At 40.8% G+C, this 18,883-nt stretch overlaps 1 protein-coding gene across 5 annotated transcripts in view; it reads left to right on the top strand.

Moving 5' to 3' along the window:
* Positions 1–18,883, top strand: part of DOT1L (DOT1 like histone lysine methyltransferase) — a 74,085-nt gene that overhangs the window by 9,934 nt on the left and 45,268 nt on the right. For all 5 annotated transcript variants that reach the window (XM_084302764.1, XM_084302766.1, XM_084302763.1 and 2 more), the window contains exons 2-6: positions 6,022–6,065; positions 8,557–8,631; positions 11,224–11,287; positions 12,820–13,048; positions 16,385–16,479. In XM_084302764.1, coding sequence (XP_084158890.1) covers positions 6,022–6,065; positions 8,557–8,631; positions 11,224–11,287; positions 12,820–13,048; positions 16,385–16,479 — 507 coding nt within the window. The remainder of the gene's footprint in view (positions 1–6,021; positions 6,066–8,556; positions 8,632–11,223; positions 11,288–12,819; positions 13,049–16,384; positions 16,480–18,883) is intronic.

Raw genomic sequence — 18,883 nt, 5'->3', positions numbered from 1 at the left:
GTGTTTTAGCGTGAAGCAAGACCTAAAAATGCAAAGTGGTTCAAGGCACTGACTGGATTTCAGAGCTTGCTGTTCATAGCAGCTGGAAGCGCTTTGTTTTTGGCTTTTCACAGACCCTTGTAGTTGCTGTTGGCTGTGGATGTGCTGTGAACGTTGAAGCTGTGCTGGTGAGCCTCCGTAGAGGGCGTAAATAAAGGTAAGCCCTGGAGGAGAAGCACCTTCTGCTGAAGGCACGACGCTTTTGAGAGGGTGTCCAGGTGCCACGCAGAGCAGCACCACAGCAGCTCGCTTGGCCTTCCTCAGCCGTTGTTGGCACCTAAACCCATCCTCTGCAGATGGAGGGAACCCAGGGCCATTAGAGGCGCTTGTCCTGCTAGTCTTCTGCAAGATTGATTGGCTTTTCCTAATCTGTCTTTTTGATCTCTGCTAACCATCTTGTCTCCAGCTGTAACATCCTCTCCTTCAGATTTATGGACCACTGCTGCTACAGGCACCCAAGCTGTGTTTTAAACCCTGAGGCTAGTGAGACTGACCTCCCGCATCATGCAGGTTAAATAAGATTGTCTTCGGTGGTAGGTCAGAATTCGGTGATCCAAGTGACTTCTGCTGAAAACATGAGCGGATTCAGCATTTGGTAACTGGCAGTCAGTGTGATGTGGTTGAAGTGTGGGAAGTAGGACAGGATCTAATCATTAAAAAGTACGCAAATCTTGCTCTTAATGCATTTTTAACTCCTTGTGTCAGATTTTGGTGTTTGAGTCATTTGGATTCATCTGGTGGGCAGTGAAGAGCTCACAGGAGATCTCTTTCCCCTGCTTTGTGAATGCTTGACCACAACTTGCTTGCACGCTTCTGAAGAGCTACTTTGGCCACCCAGCCTGTTTTAGGAGGAGGAAGTGTGGTCTAGTGAGTCAGACACTGAACCAGTTCTGCAAAGGTGAGAATTGCTTTTGCTGCAGGACAGTTCAGTCTTGGGCAGTCACTATGCACAGAATGTTCCTATCTGTGAAACGCAGATAAGGAATCTTCAAACCCTTTGTATGGTGCTTGGAGATCTACTGATAGAAAGGCACAGGCTTTTTTTTTTGTTTTTGTTTTTTTTTTCTTCTAATTTCCCCAACGCCACACCCAGGATTTCAAACCATTTGTTCTCCCAGGTTTGGGCTGTTTGCTGCCTTTAGTGTGCAGTGCTGTGTAGGCTGATCAGATCTCGCTAGGCTCACGTTTCACATGTGGGGAAAATGAAGTGCAGAGTAACAGTGCTTACCCACCAGGCCCCAGCAGGATAAGCATAGTTTCATATGCAGGACCTAAATATAGAAAAATGTGAATTTGGAAGGGCACTAGGATATTGTTCCTTGCTTCAGGCAATGTCAGCTGTCTGATGTAATTGAACACGTTCTGTGTGTTTGAGAAATAAATGTGTAGTCTTTAAATCTGTTGCTTTAGGTTAGGGATTCGGGTTAGAGCTGGAGGAGTTGCACTGTGAGATAACCAGTCCTCTACAAATGCACCTGAGAGACTAGGTTACAGAATTACATCAAAATAATGTCTGAGATCTCCTAAGGGATGAAGTTTACTTGAAAAATAATGTGACCAAAACAGCCACACCTTGTACAAGAGTGGGTAGTGCTTTGTGTTCCTTGTGACCTTCCTTCATAGCAGTGAGCTTGCGTTCTGGCAAAAATAAATGGTTATTTTCACTCCTGCTTGCTCTCGTGGTGTTTAGCAAAAACTACTTTTTTTATGAAAAAGTTGGTGCTTCGCAGAACAAAGTTATCTATAACTGAAACGTGTCTGCCACTGCTCGTATGATGCGTAGTGTGATTGTTCTCTTTGTAGATGTTACATTAATAGTTGTGATAATTACTGAAAACTTAAAAGCTGTAGTCATACTGATGAGGTTTTTTAACTAGGGTTAAAAGTGTGTGATTATAGAAAATAATGGTTACATGAAAATACTACTTGTCAAGAGCTTTTGGACACTCCTATTTGTTCTTTTAAAAACACCTGCAGTGCTTCTCATCTGCAAGATACAAAATGTCTTTAGTAGCAAGAGGGCTGGCTGACTTCTGCATTGAAGCCTGCAGAAGCTTTCCTATATTTTTTTTTTTTTTTCCTGTGATCAAGAGAGCTGAGCCTAAGCTACAGGAAAGAGTCCTCACTAGGAAAAATCAGGATGGGTAACTCTTAGGGAAGAGGTAAACAGAAAGATCAAGCTCTTCAATAATAACACTAGTAATAAATATATATAATTAAAAAATTGCTCCATGGCCTTATCTCTGTGTGCCAAAGGGCAGACTGGCTCGTGCAGGAGCAGGAACGTGTGCTGGCAGGGCATCTGGACACTGATGTGCTCCAAGTCACAGTAGTGGATGTGGTTCTGGCCTTGGCCCTCAGACTCCTGACGTTAGAGTTGTAGGAACGTGGATGGGGAAATCTGGCCCAGTTGTGCTCCCTGAAACTTTCCTCTGCCATTTTCCATACAAAACTGTGTTCTTGCAAGTGATTTTTGAAAAAGCGTCTGCTTTCTTTCCATCATTTTTCCTGTGAAATGTCTTGGCAAAAACTTGAATTTTATCTGGGAGATCATATTTCAGTTTTAGATCAAACGTTTAACTTGAAGACAAGAACCCTGTATTATAAATTTCAGTTAGAGAGAGTTGGCTGTAATAACTACCAGTGTGTGTTTGTTTTTGTTTTTCACTTGTTATGAGTAGCTTTGAGTATTCTCAGTTCCTGTAGTCTGCAACTTTTTTAACGTGCCCAGGCCACATTAAAGTGTGGAATTCTTCTGTCGTGAAACAGCTTCTGCTCGCGTGGCCCAGGAGGTTCTGGGGGCCTCTCGATCTGCACGAGGAGGCTGGCGGAGGGCTTGGGGCCGAGGCGCAGGATGACCAGGCCTCCTCTTGGCCTCAGCACCAAGGCATCCTCCTGTGACCGCCCACAGAGCAGGTAGGCTTGTTTCTTGAGGCTCGTCCAGAAGGCTTCTGCACAGTGTTTTCTGTGATTGATGGCCGGTCTGTCTGTAGGAGGCTCTTTACTAGCAAGTTTCGTTGACAAAGCGTTGGGAGAGCAGATAGGGTGTGAGGCTGTGCTCTCACAGGCAATGTTGTACGGTTGTGGGCTACTGCTGCCTGAAAAAGGAAGGGGATTGAAAAAATTGAATTGGTGTCCGAGTTGCGCAGGCTTCTGTCCGCCTCCAAATGTGTGGTGTTGGCTGCTGGCCGCTGCCTGTCCCTCCTGGTGCCGGCTTCATGGTCCTCCCAATGTGGTTGTGGAAAGAGCAGCTTAAAACTGCTGCACCAATCACAGTTGTGTGTCCAGCCAAAAGCAGCCCATCTGCTTGTAAGGGGCTAGGCAGCTGCCAGTGCTGAGCCCAGGGAGGCTGCAGCTTTGCTTTGGTGAGTTTTCCATTCAGAAGCTCCATGAGCTGCTGAAGGCTCTGTCAGTGTCACGAACGCAGCTGGGATGAGTGGGGCTGGCTAACGTCTGTTCTTGTTAAATTTTACAACTGTAGCATTGAAACAGAGCTACAAGTGGTCCCCAAAGAAAGGGAAGCTGATTGGTATTTCCTTTAGATCTATTTTTTTCCCTCCTTTGCTCCTCTCTTTTCCATGGCCTTTTATGCTTTGAAGAAACGCTAGATCATCTTTGATTTCATTTGCAAGACTTGCAAGAGACCTTAGGAGCTTGTCTACCTGTACAAAGCATATTGGAGAGAACAGTAAACGTGGTGAGTGTTGCAACACAAGAAGTTTAGCTGCAGTAAACGTGGAGCTTTTTTGAACTTGGTTGTTGCTAGATAAAGAGACAAACCGAGCTCTGAAAGGCCCCTTCTGGCAGGAGTTTCCACATGGAGGCATGGGGTTGCATGAGTAAAACCACTTGCTTGAATTGGGTGGTCTGTAGCTGTCGACACGCATTGTGGTATTTATATATGTTTCACTTTTAACCCAAGACAAAGGAATCTGTTAAATAAGCAGTTTTGGATATTTGTAGGGGCATTGTCATGAAGACTATAGGACAAAGGGTTTCTAATTGTGCTCTGCTAGCACTGAAAGTGTGAAGAATGTAACTTCTTCAGAGAAAAAGGTTATGCCCCTCTAAGTGTGAATTCACTTTTCCGGTATAAAGTGCTTATGTTGATAAACCGTATTCTTACTATCCAGGAACACAGCTTACTGGAAGAGCTAGATCAGCCCAGGGGGTTTACAGCATGATAATTCTGCGTGTAGTGAAAGGTGAAAATTTACAGGGGATGTTTATGGATGAGCTGGCTGTCTTGGGTTATTTTCGTACTTCGCAGATAACAAATAAAAAGACAGGCGAGCCCTCCTCCTGTGTATGCCTTTTCTTCTTCGTGCCTTTTCTTTCTTCATGTGCAATGAGAGTTGGGAGCGGATTCTTGTTCAACCTCCCTGTTTCCTAAGCCAAGGCTTGCCAGTAGAATTATTTCCTGATGCTCCAAGCTGGTTCCTTGTTCATTGGTGCCGCTGGTTTGGGCTAAATGTCCTGACTGCTCTTATATTGGCAGCCTCTCCTTTCTGATAGCGCAACAGGAGCATTTCATTTTTCTCATGTGACCCCTTGATGAATGGAGTTAATTTTTGCTGTTCTGAAAATCAAAGCTTTTCCTTGTAAAATATTACTTTGTACCTTCACCATAACACACTTAAGAAATGCTTGCCTTGATTTCTGCCCCTCTCAGTCATGAGATTCTTTTTATCTGGATATTTATAGGGATGTGTGTGAGTTTCTGGAAAGAGAACTCTTCCAGGTCTGATTAGTCCTGAGCATATGAACTGGTTACATAAGGGGGAATTCTGTTCCCTCATGCATATGTGAAAGCTGCAATGCTGATGGGAAAAGCTTCTGTGTGACTTACAGCATGTGACTTGAAGAAGTAGAAATAATCCCCAGCCTTCAGGTCATCTGTCCATTAGTGTTTCTCTTCTTCCACTGCCTCCCTCCCCTGCCTCAGTCCTTTGCTTTGTGTTACCTGGCCCTGCACTTTGCTATAGCATTTCCCATGGTAACTCTATAGAAATTACGCTTCTGCAGCAGAAGATGAGGGACAAGGGATTTATTTGAGAGCGCTAGCCTATATGCTTTTAAGTCTGAAATGTCCTTAGATACTGGGCTCCTAATTAAAAGATCAAAGTCACTTTAAGAAACAAATGTCTAAATGTAACCCAAACTGTGCAGATGGACTCTGCTAACCACGTCTTCACATGATGGATACAACAATATATATAGGAACACCTGTAACTTCCCCCAAATAGACTTTTTTTTTTTTTTTTTGTAGCATGGTGCATATAGATGCAGCTACAAGGGCTTTATGGGTGTGTGCTTGGAATGGCTTGTTAAACGCGCTTGTGCCCCTGAGTAAACTCCCAAATTAATATCAACAAACATCTGTGCCTCACAGTCTAGTGTATACTTGTAGTGCGCAAGTTTTAATGTGTTGTGTGGGTGGTTTTTGTTTTTCAGTTGATAAAGAGGTCTGTGTGTTCAGGTCTCTCTTCTTTGTGCTGTGAGATTTTTACACTGATGCCGCTCCTACTGCTCATTTGATGCTTTATTTTAGAAAGCCATTCTCTTTGCATTCATCTGACTGTCCGTCTGGAGATGTGAGGGTGTACCAGCTACTAGGTCGATGAAATCAGCTGTTCGTTGTGCAGCTTGCAGTCATGTACCTTCTGCATACCAATAAAATTGTCAATGGTATCAGATACGCAGTTCCTGATTTCAGGCAATGACAAAGAAAGAAGTAGAATGATAGATCCTTCATATTAAGTGTATGCTAGTTCATAGAGGCTTGAAAAAAATATTTCCTTAAGCCTTATTTTTTTCTTAGAGGTCTAATTTTGATTAGTTTAATGGTGTGGGTGTCAATCAAAGACTCCTTCCTTGGTACACATGTCTTCTGTGTACTGAAAAAGACTGATTCCTGTAATCTTCTGAAGAACAGCACATTTAATGTCTTTTTAAAAACATCTGTTTTTCCTCTTATTTCAGGACAAACACCATGATGCTGCTCATGAAATTATTGAGACAATTCGGTAAGTGTTCAATGCAGACATTGCTGGAACCCTTTCTTGTGCGTTTCTGTGTCTTGGTGGATGGACATCTTGGGATATGAAGGAGGGCAGCAGTCAGAACTACATCTTAGCTTTAAATTATTTTCTGAGCTGAATTGATGTTTCTGCAACAAAAATCTCTAGCTTTTTCCTGTCAAACTTTAACTTTGTTTTAACTTGCTAAGTTCCATTTTCTTTTGAACAGGATTAAAAATAAATAGTGATACTTAACGTTTGGTGCTGCTTATAGCAAAGGTTGCAATGCTTTGAGGCAACTCTGCTTCGGTAACCAGTGAAGGCAGTTTGTGTTCAACCTTTAGACGAGAAAAGTTAAAACAAACAAAAAAACATTTTTGGCATGTGTTGAAAGTTGTGGTCCTGTTGAAGAATCAACAGCACATCCTTTTCCTCACCCTCTCCCTTTTCTCCTTGTTGTTGTAATGGTGCAGCATCCCTTTGGGATTGATGTCCCTGTTAGCATTCCTCTTGACTGCTGGTAGAGTTGGACCAATATTGGGGAAAAATGGGAGGCTAAAGGTGAAAGTCAAACACACATTGTAAGAAGTCTGAGTGTTTCCAAACAGTGTTAGGGTCAATACAACCTGTGGCTATGATATGGCTTGCTGTTGTTTCAGCAGGATTAGGAAGTGACTTGCTGTAAAGCTACCTTTTCGATACTGACACAAACACCCCAAACATCTGAGGTCAGTATTAGACTTCAGATTGTTTAAAAACTGCTTGCGTTAACTGTTTTAGAGCTTCACTGTACAGACTATCTGGGTTGGAGGGCTGTTTCCTGCAGTAGGTTCTCATGGCTGGATAGTGCAGGTAGAGACAATGCAAAGAGCAGCGTCTCTGAGCCACCTGAGCTTGGAATCTGCTCAGTCCCAGATGGCCCAGGAAGCTGCTCCCAGCGTGAGTGGGAGAGCTAAGTAGCAGTGTTGATAATACCACTTACATAGATGAAATCAAAATATTTTACCATGGGCTGTGGTAGGAGGGAATGTGTAGTGGCTATGCTGGAGGCTAGAGCTGAGACTTCGTTATTTTTAAAAGAAATCTTTTTCTGACTGTAAAAGCTTGGCATGAGATGCCCTGCCACTGCTACTCCCAGTTCACTTGTGCTGGTGCTGAGAAGCTGCTGCTGAAAATGGTTACCAATCATCTGTGCTGGTGTTTTCAGTGCTATGCTACCTGAAAGCAAGAGGAAAGTTGCATTAGAAAGCAGTTTGGTCAAAGAAATGTTTCACAACTTTGTTTCAAACCTGATTGCAGTGAAAGCAGGCTTTCATACTGCCTTTGTCTGCCTTGTGCAAAGTAACCACAATGTGGTTATGTAAGTCTGATGTAGAAGAACGTCAAGAAGTATTTCTGTCTTCAAGATATAGAGGTAAGCAGCTGTTGGCTGCCCATTTGCCTAATTTAAGAGGAAAAAAACCACAAAGATTAAAGTTATAAAATGTTCAGGGGGATAATAGGTATTCACCAGAAGAGAGTCAGCCATGGTTGTGAAACTTTTATTTTTAATTGCATATACCTATTTATATAATAAGAGTGAATCAGCCAGAAGGAACCAGACCTCTTCGATCTCTTGTCATTTTTCACCACTTCAAAATTGAACCATGCATCAAGGTACATAAAGAAGAAACTGCCACTCCTGTTGGAATTCATCCTGTGCCTTTCTCGGAGGTTTCTTGATGGTGATGATAGTGCTTTCCTGTTTTGGTGTTTTTGGAAGAAAGTGTGCCCAAAGCCTATGTGGCTTTGAAGTTGTCTTTGAAAAGAATTAATCTTACTATTTTTCAAGAGTGAAGATCTCCTGTGAGATACCATTGTAAGATGCCCTGTAAGAGGGTGCAAGCTTTCCATTACCAATGACAACAACATATGGGGCTTTAATTCAGCATGAAAAAGGGGTCTTTTATTAAAATTGCTCTTGAAAATCTGTTTCAGGTTGGGTCATCTGAAGTGTAAAAGCAGATTAGAGCGCTACACAGAGGAGAATATCCTTGCAATGAATGGCTGGCAGTGTTGTTCTGGGGTGCTGTAGGAAATGTCTTATCCACATTCAGCTTTGTCAAGCTTGTTATAGTATCCGTTTTGTTAAAAATCCTTTCAAAATCCTGCACTTCTGCATTACATTTTACGTTAGATTAGCATCATATATGGCTTTGAATATTTTTAGATAAATTGAATATGTTTATCACCTGATTTTGAAGCCATTTCAATAGCTTCATACTACTGCCAACGTCTATGGGCACCTTACTGTTTATTAAACACAAAGATGAACTATTGCAGCTTTCCAATTAGCATTTTGTGATTTCTGCCTTACTCCTGGTAATATTGTGAGCTTTCATGTCTGCTGCAGCATTCTCTTGTAATACATAGCAATGCCTGTTTAGAATTGAGACAGACTGCCTTGCTATAAGTAATTGTATATGTTGTTTTTATTCTATTTCTTTTCTTCTTCCAGGTGGGTCTGTGAAGAAATCCCAGATCTCAAGCTTGCTATGGAAAACTATGTTTTAATTGACTATGACACAAAAAGGTGAGAGGAATACTTTTTCCCACCAGGAGGACAGGCCAGCACGGTTCATAGTGAATCAGTTTGTAACTAGTTATTCTTAGACACTACGAACCAAAGTTTTCTTTTAGAACTGGCTTCAGATTCTGCAGAGTTATTTTTGGTAGGAAATGTGTAACAGAAATATTGGCAAAGGCTGTTGGATTAAGGACATAATTGGAAACTCCACACAGCAGAAAGTTGAGCTCTGGTGTGTACGTTGGAATTACTCACTCTGAAACAATGATCGGTATCTGTGCGGTTGGACTGCATCCAGCGTTAGGAATCTGAATGGCACTGAGGTTTTTACTTTTGTAGTAACTAAGAATTCCTGTTTAGAAAGTTGCATGCCAGAACTGTCTGTCAGCACTGTGTCCTTCGCCTGCCATGCCTGTGGGAGGTTAACCTTCCCGTTCCTCCTTTGCTTAGCACGCAGTGCAAGTAGGACGCTGTTTGGGTGGAGGGATAAATTAAAAGGCAAAGAATTCATACTGCTCTTTTAGGCAGCTAGAAGTAATTTTAGGATGGTTGTGGCTGCATGTGAAGGCCTATTCCACACACAGCTGGAAATGAATGTATAGTACGTGGCATTCACCTTGAGGCTGGGAGAGGCAGACCCTGGCCCTGCGTTGTCTCTGGAGAAGTCTGAGGTTCTGTGCAGTGACTTTTTTGTTCTGAGACTGGACAAAAAGATGACCCTCAAGCTGTAGCTTGCAAAAACAACCTTAATTGCTGTCATGGGAAAGACTGAATATGTTCAAGTCCACAGCATGGCTAAACTTAGAATGAGAATTGCAGGTGAAAATCCATCCTTTTCTAAGTTATCACTGGCTATTGTCCTGAGCCCCATGCAGGTACTTTTATCACAATCTGCTTAAGGTATTGTTTCCTCCTCTCGGCATTTCATTTCAACTCTTTCACTGCAAGATGTTTTAGTCCCTCTCTTCTTCCTGGTGAATTCAGAAGGAGAAATCAGGATCCAGCATCCCTTGTCATTAAATGCATTATTTATGCACAGAGACTGCAGTGCTGTAACTTAAAATCATAGAATCACAGAATCATTGAGGTTGGAGAACACCTTTTAAGATCGTCCAGTCCAACCCTTAACCTAGTACTGCCAAGTCCACCACTAAACCACGCTGCTAAGTTCTACATCTCCATGTTTCTTGAAGACCTCCGGGGATGGTAGCTCAACCACTTCCCTGGGCAGCCTGTTCCAGTGCTGCACAACCTTTTCAGTAAAGACATTTCCCCTAATATCCAACCTAAGCCTTCCTTGGCGCAACTTGAGGCCATTTCTCCTTGTCTTATCATTTGGTGCTTGGGAGAAGAGCCCAATCCACACTTTGCTAACTTCTGTGATTCTGGTGGCCTGGCTGGGCATGTCTAACTGGGTGGTGTCCGTGTTGCCAGCAGTGATACCGAATAAAAGAAACAACCCATCTATTCCCACAAGTCACACCTCGCTTATCTTTCTGCAACTTTTCAAGGAAGTCATAAACTTGTAATTTCAGTAATGATTTTAATTTGTTTTGTTTTCTTGAAAAAATTGTCAGGAAAAATTACTTTTAGCAGATGGACTGACAAATGGATGTGAACAGAAAGTGGTGGATGATAGGAATGCATGTACCGTGTGGACAAACTCATTTCATACTCCTGCCTTGCCTTAAGACTGAATTAAAGGTGTGCAGCTGAAAGGTTGAAGTGGAAGTCAGCAGTGCTCCTCAGTGGGGTGTCTTAGTCAGTGCAGCAATAACATGGGGCTCATGAGAGGCTGAAGGGCCACCTTCTTTTCCTGTCCCCTGGTTTTCCCTCTTCTTGATTTGGGGATGGCTGTGATTTAAATATCTTGCACTGTAACTCCTTGTATTTTTTCCCCTGTTGCTTTGTGGGATCTGCTTATGTAATGGCTGATGTTCCTAGCAACATCTTTTTTTCCCTGAAATGATTTTTTTAATCCTCTCAGCTTCTGTTATTAATGCATCTGGCTGAACCGACTGTAATCCTGACCAACCCACAAAGCAATCACTGTGCTTTTCTGATGGGTGTGCTGGTTCTGTCTGTTTTCAGGCACAAAGTTAGTTTCTGCTTGCCCCAGGACTGATTATCATGGAGAGCTGGTGGAGCAAAGGAGAACAATTTACAAATGTCTTACATTTCTGTGCATCTGAGGACATGAAAAGAAAGTAATGGACTATGAGATTAGAAAACTTTCTGATAAATCATAGTTTAAGTTAAATTATTTTCCTGTTCACTAAGGGAACTAATATTATATTAATGTTCAGTTTCCAAAATTTAAGTGCCTTTTTTCTTCCACTACACAAATAGGTTGTATTCTATTGCAGAACTTGTTGCTTATACATGTATATCATGTACTGCTGGTCAACTGGGATTTTTTTTGAAGGAAACTATGCAATGACCTAAAGCTGTGTAAGTAATTATATGCACTGCAAGAAACAAACCATAAATAGCCACCTACTTAGTTTCTATAAAGACAGAAAGGCTAAAGGTTGTACCTTCAAACCTGCCTTTTAAAGTTCCCTATCTGACTGACCCCACATTCTTTCTCCCCTGTAGCTTTGAAAGCATGCAGAGGCTTTGTGACAAGTACAACCGAGCCATTGACAGCATTCATCAGTTGGTATGTATTTACCTTTGTTATGCCACGATGTTTATCTTGCTGGTTTGAATTCACATACAGTAAATATCTGAAAGGTGTGACCAATTTAGGGCCAGATCATGTCTCAGTCTATTTGCATCACTGGTACTTCATTACTTCCATTTTTTGGGGGGAGTTAATAAATCTTACATTAAACCTTGCTTTCTTGATCACACTAGGGCAGTCAAAGAGCTAGTATTGGAAGGCATTTCTTACTGGAAGAAAAAGCATAGTAACATTTTCCCCCAAACTGTAGATTTGTAAACTATCATGTTTTGTGCACACATTTAGCTCCATTGTTTTGGCACTTTGAAATAGCTGAGTTACCTTTGGTGGTGGGGTGTGTGGGGGGAAGGTTTCTGTGTATTTAGCTTGTAAATGTTTCACAAGGATTTATCATATAGATTTACTTTTGCTTGTGGAAATCTGTGGCTTATGGGTACTTAAGTAATCCATATGAACCCTCCTGTGTATTGTGGCAGTGATCCATGGCTTAGGAATTTCCTTGCTTACCATTCAGTTCAGCTGCTCTGTTCTTCAGGATCACTCCGATGGGGAAAACTGGAATGTATTCTGTGTTCAGACAAATTTAACAAGGTGGTTTTTTTCCCCTATTCCTTTAAAAGGCTGAATTGGAGGAAGTAAAACATGAGTAATGAGTTAATGTTAGTATTTTATTTAATTTTGAAAATAAGGCTGTTTTTTTCCCTCTCAAATGTGTTTGTATGAATTACTTGAAAAATACAAGGCAGTAAGACTTTTTCTGCCAGGTGTTCCTTCACTTTATGGGCATTCAGCTCCCTAAAAACTTCTTGTTTGGATTTAGGCTTCTTTGTTCATATGTTGTTTAATTGCTAAAAATTAATTTTCTTCTTTCCATCTGAATTTCAAATACAAGAATATATAGGCAGGATTCTGGAGTTGTCCTTTTTGTTTATTTTCCCTTATCAAAATGAAAGGTAAACATTTTTTAAACTAAAAACTTTGTTTAGGAGGGAGTGTTCTCTTTTTGAAGAAAAAAGAAAGCTTGATTGCCATCTCTTTCCTGCCACTCCCTGTTTGTGTACATATGATCCCTCCCATCCTACAATTCCTGATAAAAAACAAAACTGCTCTTACGTTGACAGTACAGTTAACATCAGCGACTGTACTATTCAGTGGTGATCAGTAAATAAAAAAGGGGTGAACAAACTTGCACTCCTACTCCATATATGTTCAGAATTAAGCTTTCCATTGTCTGTTGATTTTTACATCCCTTCAATTTTCTTTTTACCCCATATTTCTATCAGGCATATTTTAAATTACCTGTTAGTTGAGGTGAGACAACCAATCGCGATTGTGTATTTTTTTTAGTGTCATTCACTGTTTTTGTATTTACAGAGCATCTTGGACCAAGTGAGAGAGGGGATGGGAGGGAATTTCTCTCATTTCTGTGTTACACAAACGCAGCCTTGTTCTGGTAATGTTCTGTTGTCCTCACGTTGGGTTCATGTCTTCTTGCTTTCTATGTGTAGTGGAAGGGAACCACCCAACCGATGAAGCTGAACACACGTCCCTCCAACGGACTCCTCCGTCACATCCTGCAGCAAGTGTATAACCACTCGGTGACTGATCCTGAGAAACTCAACAACTATGAGCCCTTTTCCCCAGAGGTTTATGGAGAAACTTCCTTTGACTTAGTGGCCCAAATGATAGATGAAATTAAAATGACTGAGGATGATTTGTTTGTTGACCTGGGCAGTGGTGAGTGACCAATAACTTAAGTTTTTTTTTTCCTTCTTTTTGCTCACTGTTGTTTCCTTTCTTAGGAGCAGAGGAAAAAAAAGGCAAAACCTCACATTTGGAAAGTAAACCAGGACTAAGGATTGCATTATAGAATAAGCACCTTTGCTAGTTAATCCCCAGTGATGCTTCTGCTTTTCATGACAGGATTAAGTGGACCAAGCAGACATCTCAGACGTTTTTCCCTGTGGTGAAATGTCAGCCTACAAATGCAATAAACCCTTATTACAGAAAACTCTTGGTGTCTGTTGCTGTTGGTGAATACACTTACAAAGAAGAAACAATATTAAAAATGATGCTTTAAAAGATAATATCAGCAGTTTAATTTTTAAGGATTCATCCATTTTCTGTGAATTCAGTTTATGCCATTCGTATATGAAAACATGATTTCCTGACTTCTCCCATGACAGCATGAAACACTTGGCATGTAATCTGAAAATTAACCATTTTTTTCCCCTCTGGTTTACTTTTCAGTGTGTCAATAAAGGCTTTATGGTTAGTTTTAACTGCTGCATTGTGAGACCCCCCACAAAATCTGTCGAGTGACCTGCAACTGCATTTTGTTGTTTAGGTTAGAGTTTTAAAGGGAGATGTTTTTATCTGGTAAAGAAACCAGATACAACTCAAATGCATGTGGAACAGATATTATGAGCAAGGAGATGATGTTCTTATTGTTGCTAAAATCTGGTTTAGAGCAGGAAAGTAGTAATAAGAATTTCCCCTTTTACTGGATTGGTTGTGAAGTTTTAAATGAAGTTATGTTTTGGTTTTGTTTTTGGTATGATGCAGGGCTTCTGGGGAAAATATTTAAAAAATGTATTTAATTTGTTAAAAACAAATCTAATTTAGATTTAAACACAAGCACGACTACCATCCTTCTCCCCACAACTTAGTATGTCTCCAGTCAGGGCTATCAGGGAAGGGTCGCCCCAACCCCTTCCTCCCTCTGTGGAATTTATATATTAGATTTCCTGGTTCGATGGCTTATGTTCAAACGAGACATTTAGAAAGGTATCAGATCTGATAAACTATTTTCCATCTGGAAGAAAAAAAAATGTTGCCTTAGATACTTGCAATTGTTTGTTCAGGAAGGTTAAAGAAGATGATATCTGAAACCTTGCAGTTCTGCTGATCATGTAACAAGATGAAGTGTGTGATCAAGGTCAAATGCTGGATATTTGTACCTAGTACCATCAGAATTGAAGTCAGGTATTTATTGCTAACCTTCTCCCCACTTTAATCTTGGAGGCTGATCAACAGTGTAAAAATTCAAGGTATAGGGAGTCACATATTAAAGATATGGTTTAAATTCAGAAGTCTTCGACTTCCAATGTTTGGAGCACTGAACAATTGAAAACAGCATCGTTCCTGAGGTTATACTGAAGGGAGTAAACTTTTGTAAATTGTAAACAATGAAGTACTGAGTGTAGTGTAAATATGAACATTGTCATAGCATATTATTAATAGTAATAATGTTAATGTCCTTCCAGTAGTTATATGCATACAGCAGTGGCTAAACAGCAGGGCTAGACTCCAGGATGCTGTGGCCATTTTTGTTGTCTTTGTGATGCCAGAAGCTTGTGGAAGTGGGAGGAATTTATGCAGGTATGCATCATCGTTAGGCAAATGGAGGTCACAATACAGTTAAATTCTGGTTTAAAAAAAAAAAAAAGGTAGTTAAAAAACAAAAACAAAACAAAAAAGATTAGTAACTTCTTATGCTGTATTATGATTTCTGTCAGTACAGTGTGTTCTTGATCTTCCCTTTAGTCTTTGTCCTCCTTGCTCTTTGGAAATAAGAAACAGGGAAATGTTTATTCTTCCGATCATGTTCTGCCCATACCCTGCAGAAATTTGTACGTCTGTATTTGCATGTGTATAAAATCTGCATGTATATGCAAAATGGGAATTAGGAAGGGAAAAAAAAAGTGAAACAACAAAAAGCCCTGTCAGCACTAGAGTTCTCATTGTGCCAGACAGCATTATAGTGGTAATGGTTTAAAGGCAGGAGTTCCACCCCTTCAATTACCAGTGCCGCTTCCTGCCGGCAGCCAATGAAATGGAAAACAGCAATATGTTTTCTGTGTAAATGGGCTATCCTCTTAGATTCACTCTTGTTTCCCATGTGGTCATCCATGGAATGATTAAGTGCACTGGTGAGACAAGAACGCATTTTGTGTTAGTCATAGACAAAATGTGATGCATCAATGTACTATTGATGAATGTTGGATGTTTTCAGAATATTTTAAGTGAGCACTTCAACAAATGGAATGGTGTTGCTCTAGTGTGTGCAAAATGTGGATCTCACTTGTACAGGCAGATTTTTTTCCCTTTTTCCTTTTTAACCTAAGCTGGGGTAGAGGAGGGGGAATGCATTCAACGAAGGTGTAGAAATGGCAGCTAATTACTGCTGGTAGCGTGCCTGATGCAAGTAGATTTTGGGAAGGAAGTTCATGCATTTTTAAGTATTATGGAGTTGTGCCAGTGTAGTGTGGTTGCTTCTGAAATTTTGAGTGTTGAATCCTACCATGTTTTATGAAGTAGTATTCTAAACTAGCCCATATAATAATAAGCTCTATGTGTCCTCAGAATTTGTGTTGCATTTCACAGTGAAAGCTAATAACAGTATTGCTAAACAAACATTTTAGTTAGTCTTCAAATTAATAGCTTAGGTATGTGACCAACAAGTATTTGTTTTGGGTTGAGGTAGGGTTTGTCTAACTGTTCAATTAATTAAATAGTGAAATACAATTAAAAAATCTGTAGATTCAATTATAAAGTTTGTGGACAAAAATTGTAAATCCAGCTATTCATAAGCCTGTGTGAAATTCTAGAAGTGAGCCTCTATATTTAATAGAAGAAGCCATCAGTGTTTATCAGTATAAGCAAGACTGTAAATGTTGTCTTACACTATTATAAAAGTGCTAAAGGTACTGAAGAATGTAAATGTCAAAACTGTAATGCCAGTTTTTCTTTTTTTTTTCTATAAGTTCTAAAAGTTAAATTGCAGCACACACTTTCTAGCCAAGATGTAAATTCCTTTTACTGAAAAGTGGGTTCTCAGTACATAACATGTCTTGTAGGAAAATGGGACTTAATTTCAGTAATGTACATTGGTTTGAGTCTGCTTTAAATTTGAGGAATAGATGCTGGGAGCTGAGGCTGTACTCTGAAGCCTTGTCCCATAGAATACCTGCATTTTTCGACTTGTCCTTTGCTCTAAAAGCTCTTATTGTCTCCCTTTGCAGTGGTTTTCTACTGAAACATATTCTCAGGTTTGTTTTTTCTCTTCTGCAGGTGTGGGTCAGGTGGTGCTTCAAGTAGCTGCAGCCACAAACTGCAAACATCACTATGGTGTGGAGAAAGCTGATATTCCAGCCAAATATGCTGAGGTGAGTTGCTTGAAGTGAGTTGCACGTATGTGTCTTTGTGAAGGCTACCTTACTAGTTCAGAATTACTGCTAACTGCTGGGTGTTCACAGGAAGAAAAAGCAGAGCGTCAGTCCTAGATGCTCTTGCTTCTCAGGTCATGAAGACCTGGAGCACAGTGTGCTTGGGGAAAGAGGAGTGGGCATAGTCATTTCCTAGCAGTGCTTGCTGAGTGCACAGGAGGAGTATTAGCATGTTCTTGAAGTGATTTCAGGACCAGGAGATGAAGCTGTTTAATAGTAATGGCGCAGGACCAATTCACAAGGAAATGTGGTGTAGGCTTCACCAAAGCACCCGCAGTCCTCTGTAAGAAATGGCTTTAACACAAGGCTTTCAGAAACAATATCGTTAAGCAAATCTGGGAATGAATTGAGTGAACAAATGATCCTTAAAGTTTTTAAAAGCTATCTTTCTGCTTATGTCAGTGCTGTCCCTTTCTGGTATTGCACAGATGAAGTTCAGCTTGGTTATTGAACTGTTGTAGGCTAACTGATGAGGCTTGTGTTGGGTGTCTGGATAATAACCGCTTTGTAGGCACCCAGATGAAGTCTTACAAGAAGACGGTAATATTTAGTCAGGCAGGCAGTTTTCTTTACGCTTCTTTAATTCTGTGCCAATGGGGATGCACAAAGGTAATCAATTCCAAGGCAGACCTGGAAGCCAAATGAGCTACAAGCAAACAATAAAGTTTAGTCATGCCTTACCATAAGAAGTTTATTTTCTTCAGTAGACTCAACAGCAACTTAAGCCCTCCATGTTGTTAAAAATAAGCTGGCTGACTCTTTACAAGCTAGAAAATTATACCTTATGAAGGGAAAAAATAAATCCTTGATCTATGTTTTCACTGGTGAGCACAAAAACGTATAAACAGCGGTGAAGAGGATCAAACAATGATCTAAAAATCCATTTTGCTTCCCCTGCTATGACCCAATGGAAATCTCCAACTGGAGTACTCCTTACAGTTCTTCTGCACGAGCCTCTGGTTACTTACAGAAAGTAATTTGCAAGGCCTGAAGTCGTATCTGTGTTTAATAGTAAGCTTAGTTTAAAGGTGAGTGTTACAGAGGGAAAGTCAAATTCTCATTTGCACTTATACCCCTTCATATCGCTGTGCAAACATAAGGCCTTAGTGACAGTGGTTAGCGCACACAAAAAAAAAAAAAAACAACACAAATTAAATATTAGTATTAACTAGTGGCTTACCTTCTCTTTTAGAAGTGCACCAGTATTTCATATTTTGCTGGATGAACAAAATGTACAGCATTAATCTTCTGGTTACAGGTGATGACCTGTCAGATTTAGCAACTAAAGAACTGCTGCCTGCGTGCAGCTAATCTGCCTTGTGCTGTGTCTAGTGGACCAGTCTTTCCAGCTCTGACAAACATTTGTGAAAGAGATTGAATTAAGTTTCTAGTTAAGATTGGCTGTGGCAACACATCTCTGGCTGCTATGATAATGACTGCAGATGGCTTTGAAAAGCTTCAGCGAAAGAGGAAGTGTCTTATGGGTTTGCTTTAGTGAAGTTTTAATTGAAAAGAAAGTTCATAATAAGTTCATACAGTGTATGAAAAATTATTGTGAGTTGCCCTATTAAGCTTTGGGGTGCTTTTGAAGCAAAGAATTTTAAAATGTGTCTGTTACACACACTGGACATTGACCCACTGATAGAGGTCTCCACAGCTCTGAGAACTCCTGTTCACTCCTCTTCTTATCTCCTTTCAATGCTACCTCCAAATTTGGGCCTTTCATTTGTGGAGTTAAATTCCTGAAAGTACATGAGATTTGCTGAGTCTTGCAAGACACGGGAATGTCATTTTTAAATGTATTGTCTAGGTTTAGCTGGATCCTCACTGCCACTATAAAGAAGTCACCTGTGCTGCTTTTTGTCAGCTTACACGGTGGGGACAAGGTTTCGTACACATGGAGATGTTTATTTGTAAGGCACCATGCCATCTTGATGGTGCCAAAGGAAAACCAGCGCCAGCTCTCCGGCTGGGCAGTGTAGCCTTCCATCCTCTGCAACTCTAATCTGTTTACATGTAGCTGGAAGCACTCCTTGTTGTTCTGGCAAGTGCAGCTCTCCTTCTATTTGCTGGTGCAGTTGCCCTGCGTGCCACTTTCTGCTTCCTCATTCACCCCAGCAGACCTATCTTTATCCCATTTGCTCCCTTGCTATCTGTGCTTAGACGGATGTGCATTCACTGCCTCCTCTGTGTGGGATTACGTGCCACCACACAGTAGCTACTTCAGGTTGTGCCATTTTTGGTGGTGAGCAGTGTCAACTCAGATTGCCTTGCTTAAAATGTGTAATGCTGCTGAAAAGGGTGGGGAAAAGAAGAAAATGGCAGCTTGGACTTGACACTGTTG

This window comes from Netta rufina (genome assembly GCF_964035555.1).
Source record: "Netta rufina genome assembly, chromosome: 28".
Classification (NCBI taxonomy): Eukaryota; Metazoa; Chordata; class Aves; order Anseriformes; family Anatidae; genus Netta; species Netta rufina.
This window is presented reverse-complemented; position numbering and strand designations above follow the sequence as displayed.